At 45.0% G+C, this 15000-nt stretch overlaps 3 protein-coding genes across 4 annotated transcripts in view; all 3 read right to left on the bottom strand.

Annotated features, from left to right (window-relative positions):
* The window catches only part of LOC143126299 (alcohol dehydrogenase class-3-like), a 5004-nt gene extending 4326 nt beyond the window's left edge, over positions 1-678 (bottom strand). Inside the window, exons 1-3 of one of the 2 annotated variants that reach the window (XM_076288191.1) lie at positions 592-678; positions 141-181; positions 1-53 (exon numbers count right to left, since the gene is read on the bottom strand). The exon at positions 1-53 is cut by the window's left edge and continues 49 nt beyond it. In XM_076288191.1, coding sequence (XP_076144306.1) covers positions 1-53; positions 141-158 — 71 coding nt within the window. In that variant the 5' untranslated portion in view covers positions 159-181; positions 592-678. The remainder of the gene's footprint in view (positions 54-140; positions 182-591) is intronic. The other variant, XM_076288192.1, reaches the window with a different exon arrangement.
* A 3464-nt stretch (positions 679-4142) lies between these two features.
* LOC143126298 (uncharacterized) lies at positions 4143-6988 on the bottom strand. The gene is made up of 2 exons (XM_076288190.1): positions 6897-6988; positions 4143-6271 (listed from the first exon to the last, which is right to left on the bottom strand). Exons 1-2 carry the CDS (start codon positions 6910-6912, stop codon positions 4557-4559), a joined length of 1731 nt encoding a protein of 576 aa, XP_076144305.1. The 5' UTR covers positions 6913-6988; the 3' UTR covers positions 4143-4556.
* A 1163-nt stretch (positions 6989-8151) lies between these two features.
* On the bottom strand, positions 8152-11205 carry LOC143125280 (uncharacterized). Its single transcript, XM_076286616.1, has 2 exons — positions 11162-11205; positions 8152-10163 (listed from the first exon to the last, which is right to left on the bottom strand). The coding sequence occupies exons 1-2, from the start codon at positions 11172-11174 to the stop codon at positions 8152-8154; spliced, it is 2025 nt and encodes a 674-aa protein (XP_076142731.1). The 5' UTR covers positions 11175-11205.
* Positions 11206-15000: the final 3795 nt, after the last annotated feature.

The raw sequence follows: 15000 nt of genomic DNA, 5'->3' as shown, positions 1-15000 counted from the left end.
ACGATCAGGGCTTCACCCGCTTTCCAGGCCACCGCCGCTCTACACCGGATCACCTGGGTATCGGTGCGCATATTATCGGTGGTTAGAAGGTTTGCTCTGTTGTTATAACACAGACAGATGTGCGGTAATAGAAAGAATACCTTTCCCTCGGTGTCCATGTCGTAGGATATCGCTGCTCGCTCTCAAAAATAAATGTACAAAAAAAATTAGGCTTTTTGGCTATTTTTTTTTTTCAGACGTGAAAATCTGTCTCGCTCAAGTTTAGCAATTCAGTTTATTCGAAATGCAATTAGTTATGCAATATACAGAATAGGCTACGTCATCTATTATATTAGTTTTATAGCTTCATTTTGCATTGTAATGAGAATGACCTTTCGTCTTGGGATCATTGCATTAACCGTATGCCTATACAAAATGATTGACCTGCAGTCTGAACGTCAATTGGGTCCCTTAGTTCACCACAATATATGAAAAGAGACAACATGGTAGCAATATGCAATAGGCTAGGCTAAGTTAAAGTATGAACACAGCATGTAGCTCACTGCAGGAAAGGTTCAGCCACTGACTAGTAACAATGAAATAGATTTTTACTGATTTGCCTTCACACTTTAAAGAACTTCAAACGAACTCGGAGGAGACAACTCTGCAGGTTGGACATTGCAGTCTTCTTCTGTCGATATTTTATTCTGACGGGCGTCTTCAGAATAAAGCTCACAGCACCCTCTTGTGGATAAGTGGGCAATGAGGAAATAAAGATACCCTAAATCAGTGGTCTCCAACACGGTGCCCGCGGGCACCAGGTAGCCCGCGGGACGGCTATGAGGCGCCCCCAGCGCACTTTCTAAAAAATAGCCAACAGGTCACCTGCAGATCACGCTCTAAAAACACGCTCCATTGTGAAGTTTTCAATAGATATTTAAGTCTAGACCAGAACCATTTTAAGAATGTATGTAGCCATACATCTGTAACAATAAATTGATATTGGTGATACCTTATAAATTGTAGCTGCGTTAAAATTTAGCCTTTGGCTTCAAATCCGTTTCCCATTCAATCTTTAAACAACAACGGAAGCGGAGCGCACACGCTGCTCGCACGCATAGACAGTAAAGGGGGAAAAAACTTGCTTGTCTGGTGTAGCCAATGAAAGCATATCTTTGCAAAAGTTCTGTGGCCATTCCATGTTCGTCAAATACGGTTCTTGCATGATTGTTCAAGGACTGAAAAACAATTGCTTTAGCTCACAGGCCTTTTCTCCTCCGTAGGCAACTGCCGTATAATAGCGCTAAAAATGTTATAGCATGCATGACTGAGCAGGACTGTGCATTACCCTTTTTTGTCAGATCATGGATCATTTCAGGTGTGCAATAACTTTAAAAGGAGTTTTCATATGTTAGGGTGGTGTGGGCGATTACTATTGAAATGTTAAAACCGAATTGTCCACTGAAATCAGAACTTAAACATCCCCTGAATTCATAATGGTGGGTTGGTATAAATTGGGTACAAATTGTAACCCAAATTATTAATTGCACAAAAAGAAAGTTTTTTTGTAAAAAAAAAAAAAAAAAAATAGATTAGATTCCCCATGCAAACTTTGAAATGAACAAACTGAACAAAAATGTTGGTAGTGTTGCATAGGTTATTGATATTAAATTTGAAAATACAGTTGCTTAATATATAAAGACGTATAGGCCTGCACAAATAATGATCATTTAAAAGTAAAAATCACATAGGCCTATTATTTAGGAGGACTACCCTCGCAAAAAAGGGGTGAGGGTATGTTTGTTTTAAATGAGTAGCCCTCCATATGATTTCGGGTCTTCAGGTAGCCCTCATTCCCAAAAAGGTTGGAGACCCCAATGTTAGGGCCTAAGACAGTGATGGGGTTACGGCATAGACAGTAAAAGGGTTACGGCCGTTACGGCCCGCGGGCCGGACCCGGCCCGACTGTATGTCACATCCGGCCCGCGGGTGATAAGGGGAGAAAATATTTTTTATTTTATTTGTATTTAATTTTCGGTGGAATCCGTCAGTTGGTCTGTTGCTGCTGCTCGCCTCAGCTGCAGCAGCGTGCTGACGGTAGACTAGTCGCTATCGAAATGTTATCAAACTCGACAAAGTATTATGATAGTGTTCGTGCTTTTCAAAGTAAATCGGCGTTATGGAAGACGCAGCTCTCCAAGCGCAATGCAGCCCACTTCCCCTGTCTAAAATCTCAGCCTGTTAATCGAGTATGCAAACTTGCAATGAGCCCTACACATTTGCTTTCCGGACTCAGGCATGAGTTTGACAATCGATTCACGTTTTTTGCTGAACTGGAAAAGGACTTTGCGCTTTTTTGCTCTCCATTCACGATTGACGCTTCCGAGGTCCCAGAGGCGATCCAAATGGAACTGATAAAACTGCAGTGTTGCACCGTCGAAGGATTAGCCTACTATGTATCTGTTGCACTCGAATCATTTGATCAATCCTTGCCACCACAGTACCCAATGCTCACGGCCTTTGCAGGTCAAATACTTGTGTAGATGTATGTTTGGGACAACATATTTATGTGAGCAGGCCTTTTCCGTGATGAATATGAATAATATAATGCAAAATCGCCTGACGCACGGACATCTGAATGATGTTATGTAGGCTAGCCACTGCCCAGAAACTGTCCCCCGATATGGACAAGCTGGTGAAAGTTAAAAGGTGTCTTTTTGTTTTACTAATTCCTACTGGATATACAATCACATGGCCTATTGTTGGACTACTTTATTTTGGCGCTTACTTTCTGTGACTCGTTTAGGCCTACTTGGCCAGGCCTTCTTTTAATTGGCCTAATTATGCATTGACGTGTTTTCATGTGCAAGCCTTCAATAAATATAATAAAAGTAACACTTGTGTTATTTATAAGAAAATGTGTTTTGTTGGCACCTAGTCTATTTTGTTGCATTTCTAATTTATAAATGTAGGCTACTTGCATGGATAGGAAAACGTTTTTAGAGGGTAACTGTCTCCTGCTTTAGGTTATGTAATTGTAGGGCTCATTGTGAGGCTATTTTGGTGCCAATAGAATTTCTTTTTGATGTGTAGGCCTTCATGAATAATTTCAAATAGCCTACCTATCCATGTGTTTGGCATTTTCAGTGTTTGGCATTTTCAGTCCGAAAGTGTAATCCGGCCCCCGAGGTCTCACTTGAAAAAAATCTGGCCCCCTGTCCTAAGATGTAAAACAAGGGAAGAGCAAGCCACCCCCAACCCTGTGAACAGGAGAGCGGAATGCTGAAAGGCTATTCTCAAGTTAATTACACTACAACTTTTTGATTTTACAAGAATACACCCACAGCTTAAAAGTGTATAAATTACTATGGTTCTGGAAAATAGCGGTAGGGGATGTTTCATGGGATTTCAAAGGCAGTTGAGTCGTTCAAAGGCAGTGTGCAAGTCTTTTTCACTTTTTCACTTGTATGCCCTTTTTGATTTGGCACCTGCTGAAACACTTTTGGATGTGCACACTTCATAGTATGCTTTGACTCATGGGATTTCTTCGCCAAAAGTATCCTCTCCCAGATGCTCAGATTGATAACAAATAGTGCTCTCTGCACATAGCAAAAGTCCCTGATATTTCCAATCAGTGGCAATTGACAAACCAGTTTTTGTTTTACTTTGTGACTAACTGCAATGTAACATAAAATTAAAATGTAAATATTGTAAAATGAACCTACAGTGTAGACTAAAGGGACAGCAAAATTACTATGAAAAGTCCAAGTAGTTATTCAGCTGGAGGAGCTGTCAATCCATGGTCTACATTCTCAACATATAAACGTTTGTGGAACAAATCATGGTGATTGGGTTTGACATGAGCTGAAATTCAACCCTTTCAATTTGGATGTTAGTTAACACAGTAAATGTAGGCAGGCAGTATAAAACATCTGGCATTGCACAAAACAAATGGGAAGTAGTAGGAAGGTGTTGTTTAAAGTTCCTAGTGCCATCTCCCACAGTCACACAGACGTGGGTATGTGTGTTAGTTTTCCCCACAGACATACACACACACACGCAGACAGACAGACAGACAGACAGACAGACAGACAGACAGACAGACAGACAGACACACATACAGACAGACAGACACACACACACACGCGCAGACAGACACACAGACACAGACACACACACACACGGCATACTGTACAGAGGGCAAGAGTACACCAACTAAAATGTGTCAATAATGAAGGCTGAGGCTGCTTCAGTTTTGTTATCTGAATCATCTTAAATTGGAGCATCAAGATTCTTACAGAAAATAAAAAAATAACCTAAACAATTAACAAAATTCATAGAGAGAACCAATGCCTTACATGTCACTGAATGTTAGCATTATTTTGACATAAAACAATTCCAAATACATGTATGTAAAGTGTTTGTGTGTGTGTGTGTATGTGTGTGTGTGTGTGTGTGTGTGTGTGTGTGTGTGTGTGTGTGTGTGTTGTAAAGATTCAGTCCCAAGCGTGGTACTTGTGTTTAGGTAAAAGTGGAACCCCCTCCTCCCCCCTGCATGTCTGTTGGCGTGTGCAGATTCAGGGGTTCTCCCCGTGTGCAGTCCGTATGTGGTCGTTCATGTGCGTCCCGCGCGTGAAGCGCTTCTCGCACACCGGGCATTCCCACGGGCGCTCGCCTGTGTGCGTGCGCAGGTGAGCCGTGAGTTGGCTTTTCTGTACGAAGCGGCGGCCGCACTGGTCACAGCAAAAGGGCCGCTCCCCAGTGTGAGTGCGCATGTGCAACACCAGCAGGGACTTGGACCGCAGCGTCTTCGAGCACATGACGCAAGTGACCTGGTCCTTCTCCGGAGAGTTGGCCGAGTCCTCCTCCCCCGCCGGAACCTCCTCGGGGTGCTCCTTCCTGAGGTGCCCCGTCAGGTACTCCGAACGGTTGAAGGACAAGCCGCAGACGTGGCACTTGAACGGCTTGGCGCCGCTGTGGATCAGCATGTGCCGAGTCAGGTGGTACTTCTGCACGAAGCCCTTGCCACACTCGGCGCAGGTGTGCGGCTTCTTGCCGGCGTGGCGCAGCAGGTGGCGCTTCAGGTAGGCCAGGTGCGTGAACTGTTGGCCGCACTCGTTGCACATGTGGTCCTTCTTGCCCGTGTGCTCCATCTGGTGGATGCGCAGGTTGGTGGCGTTGACGAAGCGCTTGCCGCACTCCTCGCACTTAAACGGCTTCTCTCCCGTGTGGGTGAGCTTGTGTCTGTTCATAGCCGCTCGGCACTTCACCAGCAGGCCGCAGGTCTCGCAGGTCAAAGGCCCCGTCCCCTCACGTGGCTTCCTCGGTTTCTTGGGTGCATTCGGGTCCTTTTCTTTTCTCGATTTACCGTTTGCCTTGCTGGAACGTCTTTTCTTTCGTTTTGATGGCGCCTCCGATTCGCTACTCTGTTCTTCACAATTCTCCTCGTTTTCTGTGCGCATTTTGTTCCTTCGCCTCCTCAGTTTCACTGATTTGTTCTTTTCGGGTTCGCTCTCCTCCCCACCCTCGGACTCTTCTTTGTCGTCCAGGACTCGTTTTCTCCAGCCACGCGTACGCCTTGTGGCAGCATCCTGCTCCAATTCACTGGTCTGCTTCTTCTTACTTGGCTTTTTCAAGCGTCCTTTCTGTGATTTCTGACGTTTTGTTGATGCCGTTTGGTTTGATTCATACTCGTCCTCCCTGACGCTCTCCTCTCCATCACTGTCCTGTTTCTTGTCTTCCTCCTCTCCATCATTCTCTCTATCACTCTCTTCCTCTCTGGTTTGTTTCTTCTTCTGTTTTGGTGCCTCTCTGCTGCTGGTCTTTCTTCTACCCCTCCCCTTTTTCACTGGTTCCTCATTTCTGTCTACATCGTCATTCTCCGATTGGTGGAGCTCCTCTCCATCACGTCCGTCTCCACCATCCTGGTCGTCTGATTGGTCACTCTCTTTGCTGGCCTGCTTCGCCGCCTGATAACGAGAGCTCCCCTTAGGCACCTGTGGCTGCCTTCTATTACTTCTTCTACACCCAGCTCTGGAGCCTCGGGGACTAGCCCGGCGTCGAGGCACAGGTTCCTCTTCTCCCTCGCTGCCCAAACTCACAGCTCTCTGCTCGTCTTCCTCCTCTGACAGCGGCTCTCTCCTTCTCCTCCCGCGACTGTGCTGGCCTGCACCCCGTGCTCTGAGCTTTGGCGTTTTTTTCAGCTTCCTGTAACTGCTTCGGCCAGACTCTACTTCTGAATTTTCACTGAGCTCCTCACTGCATATCGGAGGTATGCCTTGAGTCAGAGGAGCTGAAGACAGAAAACAGATGACAAGAGTCAAAAACAGACAGCAAAGGTGATGAAAGAAAAGCATACGCAAAGAAATATGGTGTCAATCTAGGCCTTTGCTGAAAGCAGCTCACAACATAGACTTGATCTGATTAACGTTCATCTGTTGTAACTGATTCATGATGCATGCATCTTATAGCCTACTACTATTTCCAATGTTAGAAAAGGAACTTATATTCTTTAAACCAAATATAGATCCCAGATTGCCTTCTACAAGTTAGCGTCGACATAGTCTAACAAAAAGACCATTTTGACAATGGCGCGACTGAATTTATACACTTCCTGCCTTAACCAGAGCCGTTTACCCTTATTAGACATTCTCTGAGTTAACGTAACTGATACTAGTAGTGCTAGCTTACATGGAGCTGCAGTCAACATCCTCAATCGTCGAACCAATCGACATTTTAGCATGACGCATTAATCAGTTAGGCTACATGTCAAACAACAGCCATGTAAGTTTAAATGACACATGTTGTGAGCTGCATTCAGCTGAAAAAAGCTTACTACCTAGCGTCGGCTGACACTCGTATATAATTATCATCATATGATCATTATCGCATCCAGATAATACAGTCCAGTGACTTACAAAATCTTTGCATCATTGTCGCCAGTTCCAGTGCTAAGTATATTTAACGAATGTTCTTGTCAACAAACCACTCTCTTCCCACTGGGAAGCCAGTTTGCTTCTTCGTCTACTACTGATGTCAGCTAGCGTTCGATTCTCTCGGGCGGCCCCAAGCGGCCGGACGATGACATGATGGTAGGCCTGACGAATATGAAGTCAAAAAGATTTTGTGCCCGTGAAAATATATTCACAAGTGCAATAGAGTTTTGCTGCTGTATAAAAAATGTGTGCTTGTGGACGGAAATTTTGTACTTGTAGAAATATTTTGTGCATGTGCGAAAAAAAATTGTCTTCGAGGATATAATTTGAACAAGTGTAGAACTGTTTTCTAGCTGTGGAATTAATTTGTCTGTGTGCAAAAAAATTATGTACCTGCAGAAATAATTTGTCCACAGGGGTTTAGTTTGAACGTGGGAACTTATGTCTTTTCGCATTAGGCAATTATACAGAGCCAAATAGGGCCTATTCTTTTTTCTTCCTTAACACCTCTCCACGTCTCTTTGTAGCCTTCTGTGATTCAGGCACTTTTAAAAGCATGCAGTAAAATGAGGATTCTTCAGAAATCATGGATATAGCTTTTAATCATCAACAAAGTTAAACAAAACACACCAGCAAACAGGGATACAGGGAAATCAGTGTGTAGACAATCGCCATCTTGGCGTTACAAACTGTCCCCATACATTTCTATGGAGGATTCTTTAAGTGCCATGTCTCCTTGTTTATAAATTCTCTGGTATAACTCTCTGGAAACAATTCAAGGGTTTGAAGGGTTTAACACCAGTCACAACAGCTAACAAGATCTGACAGCACAATTTCATAAAAAGGAAACTGTGGATATGATCCAAAGTTCCAAACCAATACTGCATTTAAAATCATTAAGATGCTATGGATGTTATAAAGCTACCAGAACCAAACACAATCATCAAAGCATTCATCAAAGCATGTGTTCAGAAGAAAGCCTTTCTCAGTACATTTCTTGTGTACATTTGTGTGTGTGTGTGTGTGTGTGTGTTTGTGTGTGTGTGTGTGTGTTGCCCCAAGCTGTATAATCAGTTTGCCCCTGTCTGTGTGCGAGTGTGTAGTGTATTGCCCTGAGGTATTGAATCACATTATGTCTGTGCATGTGTGTTGCCAAGAAATTTAGAGTTTTTGTCTTTTTTGTTGTAAAAGTTTGTCCTAGTGTATGTGTATATGTGCACTGCCTTGAGTTGCAGAATCAGAGTTTTTCCCCATGTATATTCCGCCTGTGTTGGTCCATGTACGTCCGGCGGGTAAAGGACTTGAGGCAGAGTGGGCACACCCAAGGCTTCTCGCCTGTGTGCGTGCGCTGGTGCGCGTTGAGCTGGCTCCTCTGAGCGAAGCGTCGCTCGCACATGAGACATTTGTACGGCCTCTCGCCTGTGTGGACGCGCATGTGCACCAGCAGCTGCGAAGGCCCTGGCGCCACCTTGCCACACAGCTCGCACGTAATCCCACCCCGGGCCTTTCCGGCACTTTCCGCCGCCGCCGCCGCCTCCTCCACCACCTCCTCGCCCGGGTGCTCCTTGCGCACGTGCGCCGCCAGGGTCTGGCTCCGGCCGAAGGCCTCCCCGCACGCGCTGCACCTGAGGAGCTTGTGCGTGCGCTCGTGCCGCTCCAGGTGGTACTTCTGCACGAAGCCCTTGCCGCACACGACGCAGGTGTGCGGCCGCTCGCTGGTGTGGCGCAGCAGGTGGCGCTTCAGGTAGGCCAGGTGCGTGAACTGCATACCGCACTCGTTGCACATGTAGTCCTTGGTGCCGGCGTGCACCGTCTGGTGGATGCGCAGGTTGGTGGCGTTGACGAAGCGCTTGCCGCACTCCTCGCACTCAAAGGGCTTCTCTCCCGTGTGCTTGAGCTGGTGCCGCGCCATGGTGGCCCTGTTTTCACACAGGGCGCCGCACGTTTCACAGATGAAAGGTCCCATCCTTTCACGCCGCCTCCCCCCTTTCTTGCCTAGTCCGCCTTCCTCATCGCCGGCCTGTCTCTTCCTGCTGTGCTTCAGTCCGGTCAACTTGCCGGGCGTACGTCTCTTCCTGGGACGCGCGTCCTCTTCTGATGCACTGTCGTCCGTCACGGCAACGCTAACATCCTTAACACACGCCCTCTTCCGCTGACTGCGCCTCAATGGCGCCTCTGTGTCTGACATGTGATGTTCTTCCCCGGCGCTTTCCTGATCGTCGACCCGCATTCTGTCGCAGACTTGTTTCCATTTGGTCACTACATCCCGCTGTGATTCCGCTCTGCCACTCTTCTCCTCTGCGTCACTCTTGTCTTTCTCGTCTTCCTTCTCCCCGTCACTCTCCCCTCCATCACTTCTCTCCTCTTTGACCCTTGTCCTGTTGCAGACATCTTGCTCTGAGTCGTCTTTATCGTTCTGCTCGGCATCACTCTTCTCCTCTTCCTCTCCTCCATAACTTTGGTCCTCTCGGACTCTTGTTGTGTTCTGGACTTGTCTATTCTGTGAACGTTTGCATTTGGTTGCAACATCTTCCTCGTCCTCCTCTCCATCACTCTCTTGTTTCTTGTCTTCCTCCTCTCCATCACTCTCTCCATCACTTTCCTCCTCCCTGGTTTGTTTCTTCCTCCCTCTCTTCTGTTCCGGCTCCTCCCTCCTGCTGGTCTTTCTCCAGCCCCGCTTTCTTTTCATTAACTCGTTCCTCCTGCCTGCATCATCATTCTTTGATTGGTTGAGATCTCCATCACTTCCTTGTCCATCGTTAATGGCATCATCTGCCTCCTTGCTCTCTGATTGGTCACCCTCTTTGCTGGAGTCCACGCATTTATACTTAGTAGCCATAGACACACCAGTGCAAGTTGAATTCCGGTGTGCGACCAGTCTGTGCACTTTGTCTTCTTCATCTTCTCCATCTGCGTCACCTGAACCCTTCACACTCTGCTCCTCCTCCTCCTCCTCCTCCTCCTTTATCTCCATCCTGTTCCTTCCTCTCCATCTGAAGCCACACTGCCCCTCTTCCTTGGCTTTGCCCTTCCACGTTGCCATGGAAGCGGCCCGAGGGAGATGAGACTCTTCCTCTTCCTCCTCCTCCTTTATCTCCATCTTGTGCCTTCCTATCCATCTGAAGCCACTCTGCCCCTCTTCCCTGGCTTTGCCCTTCCATATTGCCACGGAAGCGGCCCGAGGGGGATGAGACTCTTCCTCTGACTCCTCACTGCTGGACCAGCCAGCGGCCTGAGCCCTGAGAGGGGCTGCAGAGAAAGAGAGGGAAAGACAGAGTTAGGGTGAGGGACGACACCTCAAACACACAACAGGAGAAGCATCTGAGCTTACAGTTTCATATGAACTGATCTGGGAGAAGAGAGAAAGAGAGGGAAAGACAGAGTTGGGGTGAGGGATGACAGCAGGATAAGCATCTGAGCCATTATAAACTGATCAGAGAGAAGAGAGAAAGGGAAGAAACAGCAAGAGAGTGAAAGAGGCGGTGAAATGTTCCCAATATATCCAGAAGGTGGCATTGTTGCCTAATAATTTGATGTGTAGTTGACATGCCTTATGGCCACAATGTCTTATGATGTCTTACGCTGGAGTAACAACGAAGCCTAATGAAGATATAGGCTATAGCCTAATGAAGACTATATGAGGCAACAGGCAACTATCAGCCTACCATCAGTATTGGCAATGGCCAGGTTGAAGCATACAGGTCTAACTGTGTTGTTAGGCCTACTTGGCTCAATCTTCCAACAATTATAAAACTTGGTAGATATCAAACTCATATTCAGAATTGATAGTAAAAATAGTCGCTTTAAACCTAAAGCCATTGTACTGAACAGAGTAGGCCTAGGAACAAGAGGAAGAGTAAAATTAAACCATTATGAAAAACTCACATAAGTCTTAAAAAATTTCTAGGCTTCAAAACCATTCATTCATAAGAGCATTAGCACAGGTTATCATGTCAAAGGTAATCTTGAGACGGTTTGTATGCACTTCGTTGACATCAACAGCTCCGTGCACAAGGCCTAGATAGACTAAAATACGCTGTATCACAACAGGTATTCATTACACACTGATTGCACGCACGCACGAACTGTCTAACTGTAGCCTATGCCTATGCGACACAGAATAAGGGGTGGGTGACAGGCAGGTGCTGCGCCTGTTTGGCAAGAAGGTATCGTTATAAATATATCTCTCAACAACCACACAACCGGCATGTTTAATACACATCTGTACACGTATCTCGTCAACTTACAAAACCTTTGCATTGCCGTACTACTCAAAAATAGAAGAAAATCCTTCGTCTTCTTCGCTTCATATTCTTCACAAATCAGCTATAGCGCATTACTGCCGCCTAGTGGGCTGAAGTATGAAACAAAGATTTTTGGAGAATATGAGGGGTTTGGATACTATTTTGTTGTTTTGTAACGTTGACTTTTTAATCAACGTGATCACTTTGGGGTGGTGGTAGCATAGGCTACTAGGTTAAGGAGCTAGGCTAGCATGCAGGAGCCAGAAAAGTTGTGGGTTCAAATGTGCCCTTGAGCAAGGAACTTAACCCCGAGTTGCTCTGGTGACAATGGCCCCTGTAACATAATTGACATAGGGTATGTAAGTTACTGAAAAGTAAATTAATTAACGTAAATCAGTAAATCAATTCCCAGAAACACAAGATGGGTATTTGTGGGCCAAACACACGCACACAGAAAGAAAGATCAGATCCTTGAGTTTATTGTTGTTATTGAGTGTCTTGTTTAGGTCTCCAACTTTTGATGTGGTTTGAATAATGCATGTGGTTATAAATATAACCCCTGTATTTTGTGTGACAATTCCTTGTAAGAAATTCTATTATGAGGTTTTCTCAAATACAAGGCTCGAAGTTCCCTCTCTCACTCCCTCTTTCTCTCTTTCTCTCTCCCTCTTGTAGTTGTGCGTCATAACTGTGACTGTCACTACATAAAAATAAAAAGCCCACAACCAGAGGACTAAAAATAGACAGAGAAAGGAGGTGGAGAGAAAGGGCCACTGACTCAGAGTGATGAACGGGAAATGAGAGAGAGAGGGAAAGAAAAGGGGAGAGAGAGAGAGAGTCTGTGCATGCTCCTGTGTGTCTGTCTGTGTGTCTGTGTGTGTGTGTGTGTGTGGCTGTGCATGCTGCTGTGTGTGTCCCCAAATAGACAAAGATACAAAATAGCTGGCACATGCTGTGAATGTGTGTGTGTGTGTGGTGGTGGTGGTGGTGGTTGTGTGTGTGTGTGTGTGTGTGTGTGTGTGTGTGTGTGTGTGTGTGTGTGTGTGTGTGTTCTTGCTGAAATACGAAAGAGTGTAATTGTTTTGGCTGTAAGGCCAGGTGTGACATTTATCCCATTTGAGACTGAGTGATGAAGTCTTGGTATTCTAACTCATGTTGTTTTTTGTTGTTGTTGTTCTTTGAAGCGCCATTCAATGCTGCTGTTTTCTGTCTGAGAAAGACCTGCTTAATCCCTATCTTCATGAGGTGTAGTACTGGTGCAAAACTTTAATTTCTTTTACACATCTTTAGCCCAGATTCCTCAACAGCTATCGTAAACACTACAGCATTCACACACTTGTCTTTGATGTATAAGGTCATGATCTGTCTTCCATGGCAAAACCAAATTTTCTTCCCTATTATTATTCCGCCATTGAAGTCTATGGCAGTGTAACGGAGGCGAACTGAGCTAGCGTGCTAGTTGCCCGTCTAAATCCTCACAGCCCTAACCTTAAGAGCGCTTCTAACCGCTGAGTTGGAAGCCTGGGCTTTTAGCTCAGTGGTTAGAGTGTTCGACTCCCATGCCGGTGAGTGTTGAGGTGTGCGGGTTCGAGGGCCGTGAGCGGCGGACGAATTACGACCTCGGTTACAGCAGCCCATAGAACCGTCTGGTGAAAAGTTCTGAAATTTGGAACACTTATTGGGGACAGTGCCATGATTCATAGCACCAAGTTTTATGTCGGCACCTCGAGTGCTCTAGTGCCACCAACAGGCCAAAATTGGACGTGCGTTCACACAAATTTTGACCTGTGTGCTCGATCTTCAAAACTGAGGTATAGCTGGAATCCTTGGACCAAGCCAATGTCAATGCACCCTATGATGTCAGTTTCCACCATGATGGATTTTCAGCCATATTGGATTTTATCAAAAGTGAAACAAGTTTTTTACAGGTCACAAATTTTGTCCGATCGACACCAAACTCATCCCAACAAAATTATCCCATTGAGTATTCATTTTCCAAAGCATTTGCCCGTCACAGCCATAGACAGTAAAAGAAATGGACGAATGGAAGAAATGGAAACAGACTCCGTCGTTTTCAATGGGAGGGTACTGAGTCAAATGGAATGATTTTTCAGTTGGTCCCCCCAGTACTGCGCAGACTCACACTTAACTTTGTGACGTTAGCCATAGAACTGAATCTTGTAACTCATATGATAGATACACAGAAATTCTTCTCACACTTCCTTCGCCTTCAAAGTCATCAAAGTTAAACATTTATTTATGTATTATTATTGATATCATCCTCACCAAGTCGTGTTAATGTTGAAGCTACCATACATGATCATCTTCAAAAACAGTCATGCTAAAACAAAACAAAAAAGTTATAGCCTTGAAGCTATCTTCTTTCCACTTTTCTGACCTACGGTCAATCCATCGAAAACCTCTGAAATGATTAGTGCCCTTTTTTTTTTTAATTAGGTTTACTTTTTTATTATTATTAGGTTGCCTCTGTGTAATGCTTTACCTTAACATACGGTCGTGTATGCTAGGTTTTGCTTATAAGTTACCGTCATAGACAGTAATAGACAGTAAGGTGGACTGAGCTTCTTATCCAAACAATATGGCTATCTCCCTACGGCGCGAAAGAGAGATTACGTCAAAGCTAGCTTCCCTCCAACCGAACAAGCTAAGCATTCTTCTTACGGGTAACCAACGTTACGGACGAGGTAGTGGAGTCTGTTTTGCCTTTGTAGTGTTTATGTGGATTACACAGAAGCTACAATATCGGCACAGGATATATGTTATATGAAGTTATGGTATTTCAAAAAAATCCTAGAATGAATGGACTTCTATGGGAGTTAGCAGAGAGGTGGTCCCTCCAGCCTACGCCGATTCTTCTACTTCCGGGAATTCGCCTGCCCCCTTGGTCACAGCTAATCAAAATCAACGGTGAAGCCGCCAAACAGGAAGTGAGCTCATATCTCGGGTGGGAGTGGGGGTGGGGGGGCTCAATTAGCAAACATGCATTTTAGCCTGTAGCTGTTGATGTGTTTGGAATAAAAGCCTACTAGTGGTTTCTGGTAATACTGTGGGTGGTCCTTAGGCCGACACAGGCAACGTAAATTGATTCGTAAATTGATTGATCGTAAATTGAAAAATGTCAACGTAATTTGATTCGTAAATTAATTGATCGTAAATTGAAAATTGTCAACGTAATTTGATTCGTAAATTAATTGATCGTAAATTGTCAACGTAATTGATTTGGCCGCCATATTGGATTTAATCAAAAACACTAAAAAGTTTTCACAGGTCACAAATTTCACCTGATCTTCACCAAAATTGGCAAAGACCAGTGGTTCTCAAAGTGTGGGGCAGGCCCCACTAGTGGGGAATAGAGACATGACAGGTGCGGCGTGAGGAACAGGAGGAAATTTGTTCTTTTGTGCCTGTCTTTAATGACTTTCTTTTTTGACAAGGAAGATCATAGATTCAAAACAATATAGCCTCACACAAACATAAGAGTCATAAACAGACCAACATATGAATTAAAATAACATCTGATCCAGCGGACTGAGAGATTTCATGTGGAACCAAGATGTGAAAAAAGTATTTCAACATTACTATTTTGCCGAGTTGATGTGGTCAGGCAAGGCTTGAAAATTCCCCACCTTTAAAGTGGGGAATGACAGAAAACAGTCATAGACTGAGAACCACTGCCAAAGACCATCTTCATACCATGAACATTCAAATTCACCTTGTATGCATCTTTACATCCTCTGCCTCGTCTCTGATGTGGGGAACTAACTGCCCCATGGCCCCCGACATTGTAGTCTGTACAACTCCGCCTTCGTTAAGCATGGTGC

The sequence above is a fragment of the Alosa pseudoharengus genome, unplaced genomic scaffold (assembly GCF_046254945.1).
Source record: "Alosa pseudoharengus isolate Yale_2024_CS ecotype anadromous, Long Island Sound unplaced genomic scaffold, YU_APseudo_1.1 YU_APseudo_1.1_scf_16, whole genome shotgun sequence".
Classification (NCBI taxonomy): Eukaryota; Metazoa; Chordata; class Actinopteri; order Clupeiformes; family Clupeidae; genus Alosa; species Alosa pseudoharengus.
This window is presented reverse-complemented; position numbering and strand designations above follow the sequence as displayed.